The 17,430-nt window shown below is 34.0% G+C and overlaps 3 protein-coding genes across 5 annotated transcripts; 1 reads left to right on the top strand and 2 right to left on the bottom strand.

Moving 5' to 3' along the window:
- The first annotated feature begins 878 nt into the window (after nt 1–878).
- On the top strand, nt 879–2,170 carry LOC660847 (syntaxin-1A). Of its 2 annotated transcripts, none has more exons than XM_008199522.3 (6): nt 879–1,032; nt 1,089–1,142; nt 1,200–1,688; nt 1,735–1,872; nt 1,917–2,021; nt 2,068–2,170. In XM_008199522.3, exons 1-6 carry the CDS (start codon nt 1,000–1,002, stop codon nt 2,134–2,136), a joined length of 888 nt encoding a protein of 295 aa, XP_008197744.1. In that variant the 5' UTR covers nt 879–999; the 3' UTR covers nt 2,137–2,170. The 2 variants fall into 2 exon arrangements, with proteins under 2 accessions (XP_008197744.1, XP_008197745.1); XM_008199523.3 differs by having other exon boundaries at nt 908–1,032; nt 1,092–1,142.
- Nucleotides 2,105–3,379, bottom strand: LOC660794 (pyridoxine/pyridoxamine 5'-phosphate oxidase). Of its 2 annotated transcripts, none has more exons than XM_966998.4 (6): nt 3,239–3,379; nt 2,888–3,071; nt 2,731–2,833; nt 2,611–2,682; nt 2,359–2,561; nt 2,105–2,311 (listed from the first exon to the last, which is right to left on the bottom strand). In XM_966998.4, exons 1-6 carry the CDS (start codon nt 3,261–3,263, stop codon nt 2,188–2,190), a joined length of 711 nt encoding a protein of 236 aa, XP_972091.2. In that variant the 5' UTR covers nt 3,264–3,379; the 3' UTR covers nt 2,105–2,187. The 2 variants fall into 2 exon arrangements, with proteins under 2 accessions (XP_972091.2, XP_015838748.1); XM_015983262.2 differs by lacking the exon at nt 3,239–3,379 and adding an exon at nt 3,139–3,161.
- On the bottom strand, nt 3,351–15,757 carry LOC660740 (uncharacterized protein). Its single transcript, XM_966947.4, has 8 exons — nt 15,609–15,757; nt 12,140–12,398; nt 8,671–8,857; nt 7,795–8,601; nt 7,530–7,736; nt 4,415–4,628; nt 4,220–4,365; nt 3,351–4,170 (listed from the first exon to the last, which is right to left on the bottom strand). The coding sequence occupies exons 2-8, from the start codon at nt 12,197–12,199 to the stop codon at nt 3,458–3,460; spliced, it is 2,334 nt and encodes a 777-aa protein (XP_972040.2). The 5' UTR covers nt 12,200–12,398; nt 15,609–15,757; the 3' UTR covers nt 3,351–3,457.
- Nucleotides 15,758–17,430: the final 1,673 nt, after the last annotated feature.

Raw genomic sequence — 17,430 nt, 5'->3', positions numbered from 1 at the left:
AGAAAGACAAACATTTTGGTACTCAATTGGTACTGCCCTAATGTTCGCTTAATTAATTGAATCAAGGTGGCAAAAAAGAGGAGAGGTTTTTCTTTTTTTTTTAATTAAATGTTTTGGAACTCCATTAATTAATTTTTCAAAACCATTTTTTCCGCATACATGATCAATTGATCATATACTGGAGTACTGGACATCGTTATGTACAGGGCTGCTCAAAAACTGGCGCACCAACTCAGTGGTACGTTATTGAGAAGCAAGTGCAGATTACGGGAAAAATGTTGAAAAAATTCCTAAAGTCATATTTTAAAAAGTCTGGAGCTACAAACTTATTGTGTTAACTTCTTTAGTTTTCATTATTTTTTTATGTTTTCATGTTTCGTACCAGGTAATCGTTCCGTAACAAAACGATGAATAATAATTTTTAAATTTACTATCACATTTTAGCAGTTTTTTTAATTTAAAAAAATTAAAATTCATCAAAAAAATTACAATGTGTAGATGTGCCAACACTGGGAATTATTTCCTAGGAAACCGTTTCAAAAATAATTTATTTTTATTGTTGCTCAAATTCTATTGCGATCATGACTGTTAGACAACGTTGCCACATATCATTTATCTAAAATCCGTTATTTATCAATAACTTTAATACAAAAATTTTTTTACTATTTTTACCTTTATATGTAACCAATTCTCTACCACACACCATTGAGTTGGTGTGCCAGTTTTTGAGCACGCTGTATAGATGACTAATTATACTGTTTATTGTTCACAAAATATTTTGAATATGTGCAACTCAGGACATTCCAGTAAATACATAATTATTATATACAGCAAACTCATTATTTATTTATATTATTCCTAATGACCTGGATCTCCTGTTTGAATGTAGGAGTAAAAACTTGTATGTTGTATGGCGCCCAGGTATCGGTGATTTCATTGGAGATCCTTGAATTGCGCGGTGCTGATAAGAATGTTTCATTATCGTAAAAATACACCGCAATGGTTAAAGATAGACTCAATGAACTCAAACAGGTGAATTACCGCTTGTACAAACTTTATTTTACTTGTAAAGCTTTGCCAAATTTTAGCAGAAGAGTCGGAAAAATGAAAAAGCTCAAAACACCACAATAGAAATAGAAAACGTGAGTACAATTCCCTAAACCCACTTTCGTTCGGTTATCAACACCTTAAACAAACAGAATTCCACCCAAAATGACACCGAAGACGAGAATAAAAAATTGCGCCAAACCTTCGAACGTGCCGGAGTCATAGCGCAATGGATTGAACAAATCGAAAGCAACAACCAGGACATCAGGGTTTATTTACGCCGACTTGAGGATTTGAAATACAACCAGAAGGACGTGGACGAGAAATTAAACTCGTTCTTCCAAAACAACAAAAGTATAGCGCAACAACTCGTCCCCAAACTGAAAGAAGTCGACAAAGAGTTGAGCGAAATCAAGTCCGAGTCAACAGAGAAGAGAATAAAAACAATCCAGTACAACACCTCGAAAAAACGCTTCGAGAAAGCGTTCCTCGACAATAACCAACTTTTAGAAAACTACAAATCGGCCCAAAAGGCCATAATCAAGTCGCAGTTGCAGGCCAGGGGGTACTTTCAAGCAACCGACGATGAAGTCGCACGACTGCTCGAGGAAGGCACCGATATTCAAGTTTTTACCGAAAATGTGCGAGTTCTGGGCGAGTTTATGAGCTTTTAACAGTTTGTTGCAGATTTTGGCTGAGACGGCAGAAGCGAAGCGAATTTTGGCCGATGTGGAGGAACGACACCAGACGCTGTTGCAGATTGAGCGCTTGTTGATCGAAGTCCGGGATTTGTTCGTGGAAATGTCCATCCTGATCGACAGTCAGGTAAACAAACCCCGGATTTGTGCGGTTTTTTACGAGTGTTTTAGCAAGAACTGATCGACAGGATTGACTATCAGGCGCAATCGGCGACTGATCACATCGGGGCTGTGGATTTGGCGGCTGTGAGGAGGTCGAAGAGGAAGTATATGAAGGTAAGGGATTAAAAAATTAGACAATTGTTCATTGGTTTTATTCTAGAGGAAACTTTGGGTTATTCTGGCAATCATTGTCTTGGTCATCATTCTTTTGGTTATTTTATTGAAGTAACGAAACACTTTTTAATAGACATTTTTATTACAAATGATATTCACTTGAACCCTACGTCATTATTCGTTGGCAATCCCACTTAGCACCGACCAGTTTGAACAAAACTCGATCAGCGATTGCTTCGCCCTCCGAAAAGTAAAAATCGAACTCGTACGGAACGATCTTGTGGGCAACTCTGAAAAAACACTTAAGCCCAACAACTTCAACCAAAAATTTTATTACTGGGTCTCGGGCATTTCAATAACTTTTTTATTTTCAACAACTTCCTTCAGAAGTTGGTCGTGTTCACTCTTCAAGTCTTTCCAGTCAACTGGGCCGCATTTTTGGCAAACCCAGGCCCGTATTTTCGAAGACAGGCTTTCTTTTTCGAAATAAGCCCTGCATTGTTCTTGTGACAATTTTTCCGCAGTCCCAGACAATCTTATCTGTGATAGCATGTAAACATTTAATCTCAACATTTTTAATAAATCTTACTTGTTTAATAACATTTTTACCGTTTTTAACATACGGTATAAGAATTGTTGCGGCGACTTGCGGGTTCTCGTTCTGAAATTGCGGCAATAAAAAATTAATCAAAATTTTATGTAAACTCACAATGTCTTTTATTTTGTTGCTGTACGCTTGAGCAGCGAAAGCCAGCGATGCATCAGGCATTATTTCTCGAATTACAACCGTTCTGTTACTCACTTTTCCATTTCTAAAAAAACACACTTATTAATTTTTTGGCTTAGTTTCACCCAACTTAACTTACTTTGAAGCTGTTGCTAAATTCATTAAAGATATTTTCCCCCCGAACTTTTTGGCTTCTTGAATCCACTCGTGAAACAAAACTGAAGGCTTTGTTGGGTCTTTAACTTCGATAAATGATACATCCGAATGACTCATTTTGGAAAAAGAGCAAAAGATATTTTTTTGAGTTTTGCGAAACGCGGCCACTGAAAGACAGAATTGATGTGTTGATGCTAGATTTTATGCTTTTCTGTATATAAAGTTGTATATTACATTACAAATATTTCGTTTTATTAGAAATAGAGAAAACATAGCCGTAACCACATTAAATTAATTTAAAAGCACACAACAATAAATGAAATCAAGTTCTTACGGCAAAAACAATGAAGACCTTTCATTTGTTATCACGCAGACAACTGACCCGACATTGTCTATTCATTCCCATAATGATTACAAGGTTGCCAACTTGGCAGGAATAAAACAAGTAATAAAAAAGTATATATTTTCAGTGTTAAAATATGAAACAACAAAATATCTACACACAGGTCGCTCACGCTCCGTCAGTCTCTCGCAGTTAATTGGCACATAATTTTCACGTTTTCGCCGCCTTCATGGTCTCCCTAATCCAGTTAATATTCGACGTGATTTTATCGTACATTCGCGGCCTTTGAACACTATTACTCGAGCAGGCAATCCTCCAGTTCGTAACACCCACCAAAGTCCAAGTTTTGGTGTTCGAATTATGACAAACCATCGGACTTCCGGCAAACTCCTCCTCATTGCAATCGTCCTTCCCGTAAAAAGTCTCCGTACAAAGACTATTAACGGTCGAAATACTGACATTTTCGCACTTTTCCATTGGTGTGACCTTGACTTGAACCCTTTGCAACTGCTCCCTGTTCCTGGCCCAGCCTAGGGTGTTGCAGTCCAGGTTGGCCTCAGGTTGCAACACCAGACTATCATCCGGGAGACAAATCGGACGCACAAAGTCGTTGTAAATTACATTTTGGTCAAGTTTCACCATTGCAACAGTGCTACCTTCGACCGGTGACTTGACCATTCCCACAATCCTGCGCTCTTGTTCCCATGGCGAGGTGCTTAGCAACCGAACCGAACCGAACCGAGCGGTCCACTCGGCTTTCGGTTGCCCTTGGAAACACGAAGTCGTGGTTATAACCCAGTCTGCCGAAATCAAAGTGCCGTCGCAAATATGGACGTCCTCTTTAAAAAGGGCCACATGCCAAGGCCAGTCGCCATGAGCCGCCATTTTGGGCAAAGTTCCAAACGCACTCTGGATGCCACACTCTGGAAATTAATTAATTCAGTAATTAATTGATAATTAACGAATTAATACCTAAATTAGAGCAGGCGACTTTGAGAACTTGTTTGCTGAAACAGGGCGACCTCACGAAACTGATTTCCGGCGCTAGCGGGTCTTTCATGCTGACGTAGGATATGTTACTTTCCAGGTCTTTTTCCACTTGGACGGATAAAATGTTTCTGGAATGAATCAATTAGCGTGTGGCGGATCGCCTAATTGGTTTTTTACTGGTAGGAGAGGGTTTTGCACAAAGAGGAGGCGACGGTGTGCAGGACTTCGGTTGTTTTGTTAACCGGAAGACTGTGGTTCAGGTTTTCGGTGCATAGTTTGCCGATTTCGCCCTTTTCGTTGAAAGCCACGAAGCCTTCGGAATGGTAACGCGTGAGGTGTGGCGTCACGATTTCGACTTTTCGGACCGTTTCTATACTCGGGGTTAGGCTCACTGAAATTACATAAATTATTAAATAATGGGATTGGGTAATGATCAGTGTGCGGGATGTGAGACAATGACATGGAAAATGGGAGAGATTGATGAGGTGTTTTCCTAACTTGGCGCCCCCACGAAGTGATTTTCTAGGATTTGTTCATAATTGCAACCATTATTAATGAACTTTTGTGCATATTTAATAATCATTGAGGTATTTAAATAACATTAAGGAGAAAACACATTTGCAAACTGATATTTCCGGAGATGGGCGTAAAGTTTTTGTTTTGCTGATTTACAAAACCATCAGTATAATTTGTTACACACTGTGTCATAAAAATGATTCAACATCTATTGTTAACGTAAAAATTATATAAATTTGCATTTAATTTTATACTAATAAATCATAAATCAATTATTTTTCTTAAAAATAAAAACTTATTTTTTTTAAGTGTCCATGTAGCGATTTTCCAGATTTTTGCAAAAAACAAAGCTCTTCAAAATAGGGTTTCTATTCGAGATTTCTCGAAGCGAGAATTCTCAAGAGATCAGGTCTTATTTGAGAAAAAAGTGTGGAGAAACTCGAGGAATCGAGAGATAAATTCTACAGGGAGACTTTGATAGTTGTGCAAATATTGCGCAAATATTTAGTAGGCTTCAAAAAAAAATAATAACATACTTTATCTGAATGTTTATAGTTTCTGAAATGTAGAGGTTTTTGGTGAATACATTAGATAAATAAATAAATTCTGAGCACTGGCGCTCTCTCAAATTTTGCCATAAAAAATTGTAAATAAATATGAGTTCTAAAGCTAAATCGTCAAAACCTATTAAGTTGCTTTAAAGAAATTGAATTAAAAGCAAAAACAACCACAGAAAAAAATGTCCTCACATAGAAAACATGACAAACGGAAACCACCGTAAATTTTTCTGAAATGAAGGTAAAGTGAGTTATGATTTCCCTTGATCTCTATTATCTTTATTCATTTTTTTAATTATGTGCCGAATGATCAAATAATTTTATTAGTTTCAGTTTTGTTAAAAAAATGTCTATATTATTTCAAATATTAATTAAATCAAAATGGAACAAATAACAAATAGTGATGATTATTAACAATTAATAACAAAATTATTAATAATTTTATTTCGCATATAACTAAAAATTTTCTGATTTTTTTTTAATTCTAGAAATTTCTCCAAGGATGGAGAATTCTTGACAATTTCCAAGCGAGAATTCTCGGGTCCCGACAAAAAATTGATCAAGAAATCAGAACCCATCTTACTTAAAAAAATGTAAAAAAATTGTAAACTGATAAACATTCTTTAGGGCCTTTGTGAATTTTTTTCTTTACTCAAAATTGCTTGACAATACAAAAGTGTTATCCCACGCAGAAATTGTCTTGGTTTTAATAGAAAACAAAGCTTATCAAAAAAGCGTTCTATAGTAAAAAACAATGAACCGACTATCAATGAATTATCTTGCTTTTCACAAATTTAACCGTCATGTCATGTAGTGCTTTTCTTGATTTCTGTAGAAAACACAGATTCTCAAAAAAGCGTTTGACCGTAAAAAAATTGTAAACCGATAATTACATATTTCTTATTAGGGACTTAAAAATATCGTTTTTTTCAAAACATTTTTACAATACAAACGTTATCCTATGTAGCACTTTACCGAATGTTTGCAGAAAACAAAGCTTATTAAAAGAGCTTCTGATTGTAAAAAAATTGTAAACCAACAATCACGGCTTAGAGCCTTAGTGAATTTTGTTGTTTTCTCGAAATGTTTCCACAATATAAACTTTATTTTTTCAAGTGCTATCCCGTATAGTAATTTTCCTGAATATTGCAAAAACAAAGTTTATCAAAAACGCATTTAAAGATAAAAAAATGTAAACTGATAAGCATTCCTTAGGGTTTTAAGAAATCTTCTAGTTCCTTCTACTTTCTTAAAAATACAAAACTTTTTGTTTTAAGTGTCTTCTATAGTAGACTTGTTTTTTACAGTTTTTTTTCTTCTTCTTTCTTCTTCCTCTCAATACAAGATTTATTTTTTTTAAGTGTGTAAGCCACGTAGTACTCAATTTTTTGAGTTTTGCAGAAAACTAAACTAAAAGAGCGTTTGAGTCTAAAGAAATGGTAATCTGATTATCGTTGCTAAGGGTCTTAAAAAATCTCGTGTTTTCTCAAAATGTTTTCAAAATATACATTTTCTTAAGTGCTATGCCGTGTAACGATTTTGCTGATTTTTGCAAAATCAAAGTTTACCAAAAAGGCCTTTGTTGGTAAAAAAATTGTAAACCGACAAGCACTCTATTGGACCTTTATAAAATCTCTTATTTATCAAAATTACATGACAATACAAAACAAAGGTTATCAAAAGAATATTTGATTGTAAAAAAAATAATAGGGCCTTAATAATTTTCAAAAGTTTTCTTAAAATATCACACACAAACATTATTTTTTACTTCGTGTAGTTATTTTCCTGATTTTTGGAAAAAATAAAGATTATTAAAAAAGCCTTTGACGGGTGATAAAAAGTATACTGATAAACACTCGTTAGAGACTTAGACTTATTGAATTTTCTTGTTCTCTCGAAATGACTTCACAATACAAGCTTTATTTTTTCAAGAATCATTAAATTGCTCAACTTAAGTAAACTAAACTTAACTTAAAAAAAGGTAAAAGCACTTAGAATCAACTGCAATCATAAATGACTAAATAAAAAAAAACAAAGGCATAAAATATTTTTTAATGCCTTTTTATGTATGAATGTGTTTCACTTTTTTGTTCATCTTTTTAGTAACTTTGTTTAGACAAAATCTCCTGAAATACTTTGGTATGATACTTACAGAACAATCAGTTGTTTGAGCTTTGTGATGTTACGAATAAAAACGAAAAAAAGTAAAAATTCCTTACAACAGGCTCGTTCATCGCTGCCATCGGGACAATCTTGCCTCCCGTCGCACCTCTGACTCTCCCTAATACAACTCCTCCCACTCCCACAATGAATATAATCCTTCGGACAATAAGTGCACGACCTCTCATCCGACAAATCCTGACAATCGATCACACCGTCACAAACACGTGGCGACAGCGCACGTGCCTGCAATTCCTCCACACAACCTAAACAAAAAACCTCCGTTACTAACCAACTCTTACTCCACTCTCGTAGCGGTCGTACCCGGCTTTGCTGCACAGCTATATTCCGGAAACTGGCTACAATCGAGCGATTCTTTCATTTTTTCCGACAGACGCGCACCACAACCTGCCATAAACTCGCGACAAAAACTGCGACACGGAAGAATCATTTCGTCCTGTCCTTCCCCCGAAACGCAAGACGGCTGCAAAATCTGGCAAATAAAGTCGTAAGCGTGCCGGTAACACTCGGCATCGACCAGCTCCCGGAACGTGATCACGTTGTCTTTGACTTCGATCACGTTGCGGTGCCCCATCAGGTTGGGGTACGTGGTCACGTTGTAGGGCAACTTGGTGCAGTACTTCAGCTGCAGCGGAAAGCACTTGCGCGGCGGCGCCGGCGTCTGGGTCACCCTCTGGGGCTCGGTCGACGGCGAGGAGGTCGTGGTGCTGTCCAGCAGCAAGTCGACGGATTTAACTTCGAGACTGCTCGCATCAATCGTCAAATTCTGGAAGAAAAGGGACTCGTCCAGAGTTATTTCCTTGGCCAAGATCTTCTCCACGTCCCTGGCTTGCACGATGGTGTACGTGGGGTCGATGTGCACGTTGAAGTGGACGATCAAGTCCTTGCCCTCGGTCCCGTCCAGGGCGAGCACCTCCGTGCCCATGAACCCGTGTCCCACGGGACTCCTCCGGAACAGCAGGTTGAGTCGCTCGGTGTAGCTCCGCGACCGGTTCTTGAATTTCGTCGTGTTGGTGTCCGTCAAGTCAGGTGTGAAAAAATCGCCCTTGATCACCCGGAAAGTCCCCCGGAAGACTTGCTCGGGGGCCGCCTCGGGCATGAAATACGTATCTGGGGAACAAAGAAGTGACATTTCTTCCACTTGGAGAGTCAGTCAAGGACGCTCCGGGTCGTACTTACAGCCGATATAAACCGCTGCTGCGGCAATTAGCAGCAGGAGGAGGAAAGTCGCAAGAATGCAACAGCCGCATCGGTACTGCGACGTCAGTTTTTTGCGCGTGAAACGGATGTCGGAGTCGGAGGACAAGATCGAGCTGGGGGACCGCCGGAAGTGCCTTGGGCCGGTGCTTATGGTACTAACCGACATCTGGAAACGCATTCGTGGATTTTACTATGCAAATGAGGCGGCTGCCTAACGGTGTTTAAGTGATGAGTGTTGTTTAACACATTGACCTACTAAACCGCCGAAAACAGTCAACGACTCTTCAGGAAGTTTTTCAAGGTTTTGGTCATAAATTCTGTGGAGAAATTTGAAATAAAGTGCAATTATTACACTCCGATAGTTTAATTGCCGAAAAAGTGGCCTTGTTTCGAGAGCAAAATGCAGTCGTCATTGAACTTTGATTGTTTCCCCAAAATATTTTGAATCGAGAATAAGAACAAGAGACTTTCTAATTGCGGGTTTATCTCCATTAGGAACAATCGTATGCAATCTTTAAATGTCAGGCTCGTACAGCAAATACCACAGTTTAAGAAAATCGAGGTAAAACAAATTGACTATATTTTCTCTTGCATTTTTTATAACCCTTTCAATTTCTTATAAAATAATCACATATTGTTATTTTATTAGAACGTATCAATATAGAGCGACCTTGGAAGAGCCGTTATTCCAATTTCAGGGTTAAATATTACTTAATTGTCTATGTAAGCATGTAAATGACCTTAGGTCGTCTAGAAAAAGCATTTCCTACTTGTTGTGCATTAATTGGTTCACCAAGTATGATTTTGGTTTTAAATTTAGCGTGCAATGTCATGGTAAAAATTGAAACAATCATAAAGTAATTCATTTGTGACGCGAATTTTAACATGTTGGCGAATGCAAATTTCGCGTAGGTACGTGAAAAAATGTTTGAAGGAAAATTCGTTTCATAATATGAATGTATTGAAAATTGTGTTGCATTATCTTTGTAGGACAAAATTTGTATGTACAAATTATTCAAGGTATTCGTGTAATGGCACAATTTCTAAAAGCTGACAAATTGTTAAATTTTCTCGTTTCCAAATTACTTCGTAAAAACAGTTGAGCGAAAAATCATTTTTAGCAGACCCTCAGCTCTAATTAATAATAAAAAAAATAATAAGGAATTAATAGTTAACAATAAACGTCGTACTTGATTGAAGATATTTTTTTATTTCCGGGATAAGATTCCTAGTTTCATAAATATAATTTTTAAGATTTTAAAATGACAAGATCCTTAAAATAGCATAAGCCACGTATACCTGTCACTTTTGCTTCATTTATAACTAAGGACCGTTATTAATTTAATCCGCAATTAAATGCGTGATTAACTGATCACCTGACCAAATTGAACCAATTTGATTAGACTATTTGCGTTATTAACTTTTTTAATTCAAACAAAACAGATTTTTTTCAATTTGTTCGATTGATCTTAAAGAGATAATTTTAATTTTGGTTCATACAGTTCAACCATAACTTGTCAGTGTGAAATTAATTATTAGGTACTTAGTAACAAATTAAACATTTTCAACTAAAGTGGCAATTTTTTTTTTCATAAATAGCAATTATATTTATTTAATGAAAAAATATTATTTTTTCGTGCGCTTCTACCACAGAAAGTTTTTTGCTATGTTAGCTGAGACACGCTGTATAAAATTGTAGGGTAAAAATTTAAAATAACCGATTGATATCTAAGAATACATATAAAAAAAATAAAAATTGAGTCCACCTGATTTTTCTGTTTTGATTTTTACAAAGTAATTTCCGGATTATATAGGGTATTAGTCTGGAAATACTTTTTCTTTAAATTTTTTTGTATTATAAATATTTTGTGTAAAAATCCGTTAAAAAGTAAATAAAAATTAAAAATTCGAATAAACTTAATTTTGAAGAAAGCAAGTAGTTTTGCTTAAAACAGTCTTTAAGCAACGTTTATATTTTAAAATGACACTCGATATTACAAAATACTTTAATTTTTAATTAGTACTTATAAGAAATCCTAGAAAAATTTCGAAAATAATTCTAAAAAAATACACGCCTAGCGTGTGATAATTATTAATAATTTTTTAAATATAGTAAAGAATACTTTTAGCACTCACCTTCTATACAGGGTGCATACAAAATAGCGCATAAGTGCTTTGGTGCCTTATAGTAAACATTTCAGGAAACCTTAAAAAATGTAAAATCGGTTCACTTACTTAACAAACATTGTATGGTGCAAATTAGAGTTCCTATATTAGAGTTCCAGTAAAGAAAATTCCAATGACTAGTGTGTTACCATGACTACTCATAAAAAATTATAAAGATCATAAAGATTATTTGCACCACAATGGACACTAAGAAAGTGCACGACTTTTAATAAAAAATCCATCGTCCTTTATTTTAATTGTTGTGGAAAAGTTATAATTGTAACTAAGGAATTTTTTTACTATGTTGCCAGATCAATTTTTTAGCTTTCTAGACGTAAAAATCACAATTTTGAAAATTTAATGACGATGATTATTTGAAACAATTTTCAGTTTTTTTTGGCTTGAAAGTAGAGAAACTCTTTCTTAGTTCTATCACCGATTAAAAAGATTTTAAGAAATTAAGAGAAAAAAAACTCCATTTTACTTTTTAATATTGCTAAAAGTAAGTACGTAATAATTTTTTCATTATTTTCCTAGAGTTTGTTGGAACGTGTACTATAGCGTACTGACAAGCTTATTCGCAATTTGTGTACACTCTGTATTATGTATTTATTTTCAATGTGAGCCTATAAATCAGAAGAAGGAAATGAGTGATAATTATCAACAAAAAGCGCATTTCTAGAGAAAACAAATCGATCTCAAACATATAAATTATTCTTAAACTGGAGTAAAACAATTACACTGTATAATAATTAGTTCCTTGTGTCTTTTTGCACCTGCAGAAAACATGCACAAAGTAATTTCGTGTCTGCTTTCACCGGAAATTTTAATAAATATGTAAATCTGATATTTCTAGCCACGTGACACTTGAATTAGGCAATTAGCATAACAGATACCTATTAACATTTTGTAAAACTAGAAGACAAGCAGAAAAGTCGTTGACATGGTTTCTTTTGCAATTTTTACCAACTTTTCAATAAAATAAATATATTACTACATTAATTAAATTACAAAAAAACTCGTATTAAACTTGTCTAAAACAAGACGAAATAATGATCGACTTTCAGATTTTAATCGCTGTGAATATCTTAATTTCGCTGTACAAACCAATTGTTTTTTAGTCCCATAACAATCATCTTCAACAATTACAAAACATGAGAAGTGCCCTGAATAATTCATGACGCTTCCGAATAATAACCCCAGATCGAAACCCATGTTGTAAGCCCTATTTGTTCCGCCACTGAAGGGCGATTGTATTCAAATTTGTCCAATCAGCACCCACCTTCGAGTCCCACGAGCTTTTTCTGTGATGGTGGTTCCTTTTTTCCATTGTGACCGTCATTGCAACTCACTTCACGTACAATTCATCGCCACGAAAAACACAATTCGAAATATTCTGTCGCGTTGTTTTTATGTAACTGTACTAAATGTTCCCGTTCGCGGATTTCTTCACTTGATTTTTAATTAATAGAAGATGTTTGTTCTCACATCACGGTGTCTTCGGTTTCACTCCAAGATTTTTTCTCCTTCAAGACTTTCTCCTGCAAAAAATCGATTCATTAATGGAATCCTGCTGATATTGTAGAAATTATTGTCTTTTTAGGAACGGCTTTCTAGTCATTATCGCGGAATTTTGATTTTTCTACAGAAGAAATGTGGCAAAAGTGACACAACAATGCAACGCCGTGTAATTGAGGACAATTTGATATTTTCCGCGCTCTTCCGACTTCGCCACAACGATCGGGTTTCTCGGCATTTTTCAAACGGAAGACAATTGTTTCCGACAGTGACCCCAAAGTTTCTTGTCCAAATTTCAATATTGTTACAACAATGTACAATAAAAACATGAACTGGTACGAGTTGTGTAATTGATCATGTTTTATGCATTACAAGAGCTGGCATTACTTTAAATGTTAAAATGCCCCGTTATTGAATAATTGAGTGAAGTTATGTTGGAATTTTTAAGGGTGGAGTCATTTTCAGTATTCATGCATTTCTTTAAACTAAAAAATTGGAATTTATTCTAACAAACTGTGCCAGAAATAAGCAATTATCGTAACAGTTCATCAACTGTTGGAAAACAAAGAAAAACAATTTTATTAGAAACAGTAAAGTAACAGTGTTTTAATCTTTATAGGCCATTTACAGAGCTTGGCAATTATTATGTAATAAACTCTTAGAATTTTATATTTTTTTAATTTTGCAAAAACACAATTATTTTAGATCAAACAAATAATTACTTTTGCGAGAGCAGTGTTTCCCAACCGGTGGTTCGCGAAGTTGCCAAAAAAAGTATTGTAATGGCGGAATTTTATAAAATGGCTAACGTAAAAAACTACAGAATAATAAATTTAAATAAATTTAACAGACAATATAATTGGCAGCCAATGTCTCTGTAGGACATAAATAATTTTTGATAGTGACCTAAATTTTTTTTTTTAAATTACTTATGTTTTCATTTTAAAGATTCATCAAAATGTAGACTTTTACGGATTCTAGATATATTTCAGTTTGTTGAACGCGTTTTTATGGAACACCTGAAGACAGTTATTACCACTTTGTGTCTTTGAAAACAGAACTCAATGCCTATTAATAGGAACAGACATAATAATATTTTATTATAATATTATGAACAAAAATCAACTTTTCGTACAAAAATTTTCATGAAAAAAGAAGCTTCTACTGCAAAAAAACTTATTTGTCGAAGAAAGCAACAATTATATGTTATGAAGATTGGCTATCAGTTTTCAGCAATTTATTTGAACTGAAATGGGCTTGAAGTTAGAGCAAGTTCCAAATTTTTCTTGATACTTAGTTTAAAAATAAAATTGGCACTTTTTTATTCCTTCGTATCATTTAATTGTTTTCTGTCTCACATGATTATTTTGCATTTTCGTATTGAAAATAGAAAATTGCAGAGTTAAGTAAGCATTTTTTTCTTCACATTTACATCAAAAACTGTTATCTGAGACGAAATTTGATCTTATTTCTGTGTTTTTCATATAGAATTTTTTTGCTAGCATGAATGACATTCTTAATAAATAAATCAAACACTGGACCCAACTTCTTTTACTAAAACTCCTCCGAATGTATTGGCTATGGAGCCAACGTTAAAACTTGCAAAAGTATTTAGTGTAATCTGTTCCTAATTTAAAAAAATATAAAAAAATAGGTATTAAATTATTCGTTTTTTTTTTAAATTTGTATTCATTAACATTCATCTAATTCAAAATGTGCAATAAAGAAAATAAATGTCCTATAAAATTTTATCGTCTTTTTAAAGCTGTACAAGGGGTTTGCTAATTTCTGTCGGATGTTAGAAGGGGTTCGCAAGGTGAAAAAGTTGGGAACCACTGCTCTAGAGTAAACAGGAGTCTGACAATTTTTAATTGAGGAAATGTCTTCATGTCTCGTGTTATTAATTAATTGATAATTTACATAACTATTTTTTACAGTCGTAGGCTAAACCGTTATCCCTAATTAAAATATCAAGTAAGTGTAAATATAAAAATAGACAACTGTATCTGTAAAGGTACAGAATAGTTTCAATCCCAGTTTCAGATCAATTCACTAAATAATCAGTTTTGTTGCCCAATTAAAAATTATGAAACGAATGCAACTCCAATTAAATAAAAGGTCACTTCGATTTTCTATTATTGTAAAATTCTAATTGACAAATTAGTGAAAATCCATTCCGCCTTGGACACACTACAAATTAGCCAAAACGAGAAAACGTGAGTCATGAAAACATTTCTATTTTTTCTTCCACAAGCTCAATTTTTAACGAGGAGAAAAGAGTTAAATTTGTCGTAAAAAACCGATGAGTCTGGGAAACTGCACTCTCTCATTCGATTAATTAAAACTAAACTAATTTACATGGCTGTTAAGTTGTGTAAGAATTACATATTGTTACTCTATGAAGCAGAAAAAACACATAATTTGCAACACTTTAATCAAAAATTCTAATTGCAACTTTCACCCAATTTTTGTTTATGTTTTTTCCATCTCGGGATTTCACATTCTGTTTCTATACACTTTTGACTACTATTTCCGCTAGATAAATCATACAACGCTGTTTAGTGTGTCAATAGAAGTGGGACAAACACCGTTAGAACAATAATTACCGATCGTGCCAGACTAGAGCTTAATGCCTTCCTGACCCACACAATACGGGGGAATTATCTCACATTAAACGCTCTGATGAGCGCTGCTACTACTACGAGCACTTTAATTGACGTACGAAAAAATTGCACTCTTGAGGCTAATTTTCCCCACAATCGCTTGGTTATGCCTGATCGAGCTCGAGAAATCTATAAATTAAATTACTTTCTCGAATTATACAATTATGATGTCTCAATTCAGCCAAATAATTTTTTCATTTTGTGGAAACCCAGGCGTTAAAACGCGATTTTGTCATTAAAAGTGAATATTATCTAAGACTTTCTCTGCAATTTAATTTACTTAAAATGATCGACTTTTACAATCGAATCGATTGTATTCACCTGCTACATACCGGTGATACTGTAAGTACAAGGTTGCAATAAATTAATTCAATTAATGCATAACTCTCTTTTAAACGAGAGAAAAATTCATTCACCTCGTTTTATTCACTTATTTTTTAAGTTGCTAAAAATAACTCGGCAGGTTCGGTGCCAGCGTAAATAAAATAAATCAGGGGCCCCCGAACGAGTTCAAAAACCTTTGTTTTTGAATTAGTGGTAATTTCTTAATGGGTCCTAATTGGCACTTACCTTTTTTTTCCAATAAAGTCCAAATCACGTGTACTTAAAAGTCACCTCGAGCACGCACTGTAATTTACCGTTTCGTCCAGACATCACCAACAGCTGGCTCAACAGAAATGCACTCTTTCACCAGTCTTCGCGGGCTCGCGACACCATTCTCCAAATATGATCACTTGCCCCACTATTTCTGCTTCAGGTATCACGGAAAAGACCGTTTCTGATCAAATCTCAACGAGGAAATTTTCAGCTTTGATCGAAATTTGGGAAACCGTTATTTGGCGATGCCCTACTTGAACTTGACGGTCGTGCTCGGATGCGCACCCCTTTATTCTAGCCGGTCAAGTGCGAAGAAAACTAGAGAACATTTTCTAAAAATTTTTCAATTTTTTTTTTTTTAATATAACTGCACTTACCTCAAACACCTCAAGTACATACTTAAGTATTCATGTTTTTACGCCCCCTCAACTCTTCTTTATCGGACAAATAAGGTATTATTTAGGGTGAGTTTAAAGTATGGCTTATTTTATAAAAATCTCCAAACAGGTCGGTTTTATTTTTGTAAATTTGTACTACATTTTTTCACTATTTCACTTTTTATTTTTTAAACAAATGTCTGGTGAACGTATGAGTATAAAAAAAATAAAAAAACAATGAATTTAGAAGACTAAATAAGTTATTGATTCTCTTGGTTTTACGTTATGAGAGATGATTGTTTTTATTTATTTTTGTAATTAGGTTTCATAGTAATAAGTGTGCGTTCATGCTTATTATTGAAAAAATATGTAAAGAACAATTAATTGTTATAAAATAAGACAATAACAAGATAATCCCAGAATGTACCATTAATAACTGTAAATTTTGGTAAAGTACTACATTTTCACACTTTTTATTTTTTAAACAAATGTCTGGTGAACGTATATGTGTATAAAAAAATAAAAAACAATGGATTTAACAAAGACTAAATAAGTTACTGATTCTGTTGGTTTTACTTTAAGATTGTTTTTATTTATTTTTGTAACTAGATTTCATATTAATAAGTGTGTTCATTTTTATTATTGAAAAAATATGTCAAAAACAGTTGATTGTTATAAAATAAGACAATAACAAGAAAATAATACCTTTTGTGTATAATAAAAAAAGTAACTTAATACTACCAAAAAAAGAATGTACCATTAATAACTGTAAACAAAAATGTCGGTTACCATTATTTTAAAAAAAAATAAAAATTGCTTAAAAACCCTATGCTGTAAAAATGTAGTATTTAGAAAAATAAAACCAAATTGTTCCAGATTCTTTTAATGACCCTTAACAAAAATATGAATTTAAATGTATGGGTTATTTTAAACGTATCTTGAATACAGTATGAGTAAAAAAGAAGCGACCAAGTGGTAAAAATATGGTTGGTAAACGATAAGATGCCACAAAAATGTGATCGATTTAAAAAAAAGTTTCGAATTTTTAATTCTTTTATTGCAATTCCATAAAAAATACGTAATTCTATTCAAGCAGTTCGTCATTCTTAAGTCATTGCCTTTGTCGAAAAATATTTATAAAACTTAATGGTTAGAAAGGTGTTGTTTAATTTATAGCCCTTGCAGGCCAGTTTCGAATTTGAAATAGATTTAAATGTGCATTTGCATTTTTTTGGCATACAAATTTGGACTTTCTGTATAAAAACAGAATTCTATTTTATTTTGCATCCCCTTGATAAAATGATTTAGTTAAAAAAATATGTGCTGAAGGATTGAAACGGAATATGCAATCACTTGTGGCAACATATTTTACGAAATTTGATACACGACAAGTAGTGGAGTGAGTTAATAATAATTGA

The sequence above is a fragment of the Tribolium castaneum genome, chromosome 2 (assembly GCF_031307605.1).
Source record: "Tribolium castaneum strain GA2 chromosome 2, icTriCast1.1, whole genome shotgun sequence".
In the NCBI taxonomy this organism is placed as follows: domain Eukaryota; kingdom Metazoa; phylum Arthropoda; class Insecta; order Coleoptera; family Tenebrionidae; genus Tribolium; species Tribolium castaneum.
The sequence above is the reverse complement of the archived record's forward strand: the minus strand, read 5'-3'. Positions and strand labels throughout refer to the sequence as shown.

What these genes read in the sequence shown, in the direction of transcription:
- LOC660847 (XM_008199522.3), top strand. Translation starts at nt 1,000, where the DNA reads ATGGTTAAAGATAGACTCAATGAACTCAAACAG. An exon ending in TTCAAGTTTTTACCGAAAAT is followed by an intron (nt 1,689 to 1,734) that starts GTGCGAGTTCTG and finishes AGTTTGTTGCAG; the next exon opens with ATTTTGGCTGAGACGGCAGA. An exon ending in CGAAGAGGAAGTATATGAAG is followed by an intron (nt 2,022 to 2,067) that starts GTAAGGGATTAA and finishes GTTTTATTCTAG; the next exon opens with AGGAAACTTTGGGTTATTCT.
- LOC660794 (XM_966998.4), bottom strand. Translation starts at nt 3,263, where the DNA reads ATGAAAGGTCTTCATTGTTTTTGCC. An exon ending in AGGTCTTCATTGTTTTTGCC is followed by an intron (nt 3,072 to 3,238) that starts GTAAGAACTTGA and finishes TCTGTCTTTCAG; the next exon opens with TGGCCGCGTTTCGCAAAACT. An exon ending in GCAACAAAATAAAAGACATT is followed by an intron (nt 2,683 to 2,730) that starts GTGAGTTTACAT and finishes CCGCAATTTCAG; the next exon opens with AACGAGAACCCGCAAGTCGC.
- LOC660740 (XM_966947.4), bottom strand. Translation starts at nt 12,199, where the DNA reads ATGACGGTCACAATGGAAAAAAGGAACCACCATCACAGAAAAAGCTCG. An exon ending in CAGCGATGAACGAGCCTGTT is followed by an intron (nt 4,629 to 7,529) that starts GTAAGGAATTTT and finishes ATGTAATTTCAG; the next exon opens with TGAGCCTAACCCCGAGTATA. An exon ending in TGCAAAACCCTCTCCTACCA is followed by an intron (nt 4,366 to 4,414) that starts GTAAAAAACCAA and finishes GATTCATTCCAG; the next exon opens with AAACATTTTATCCGTCCAAG.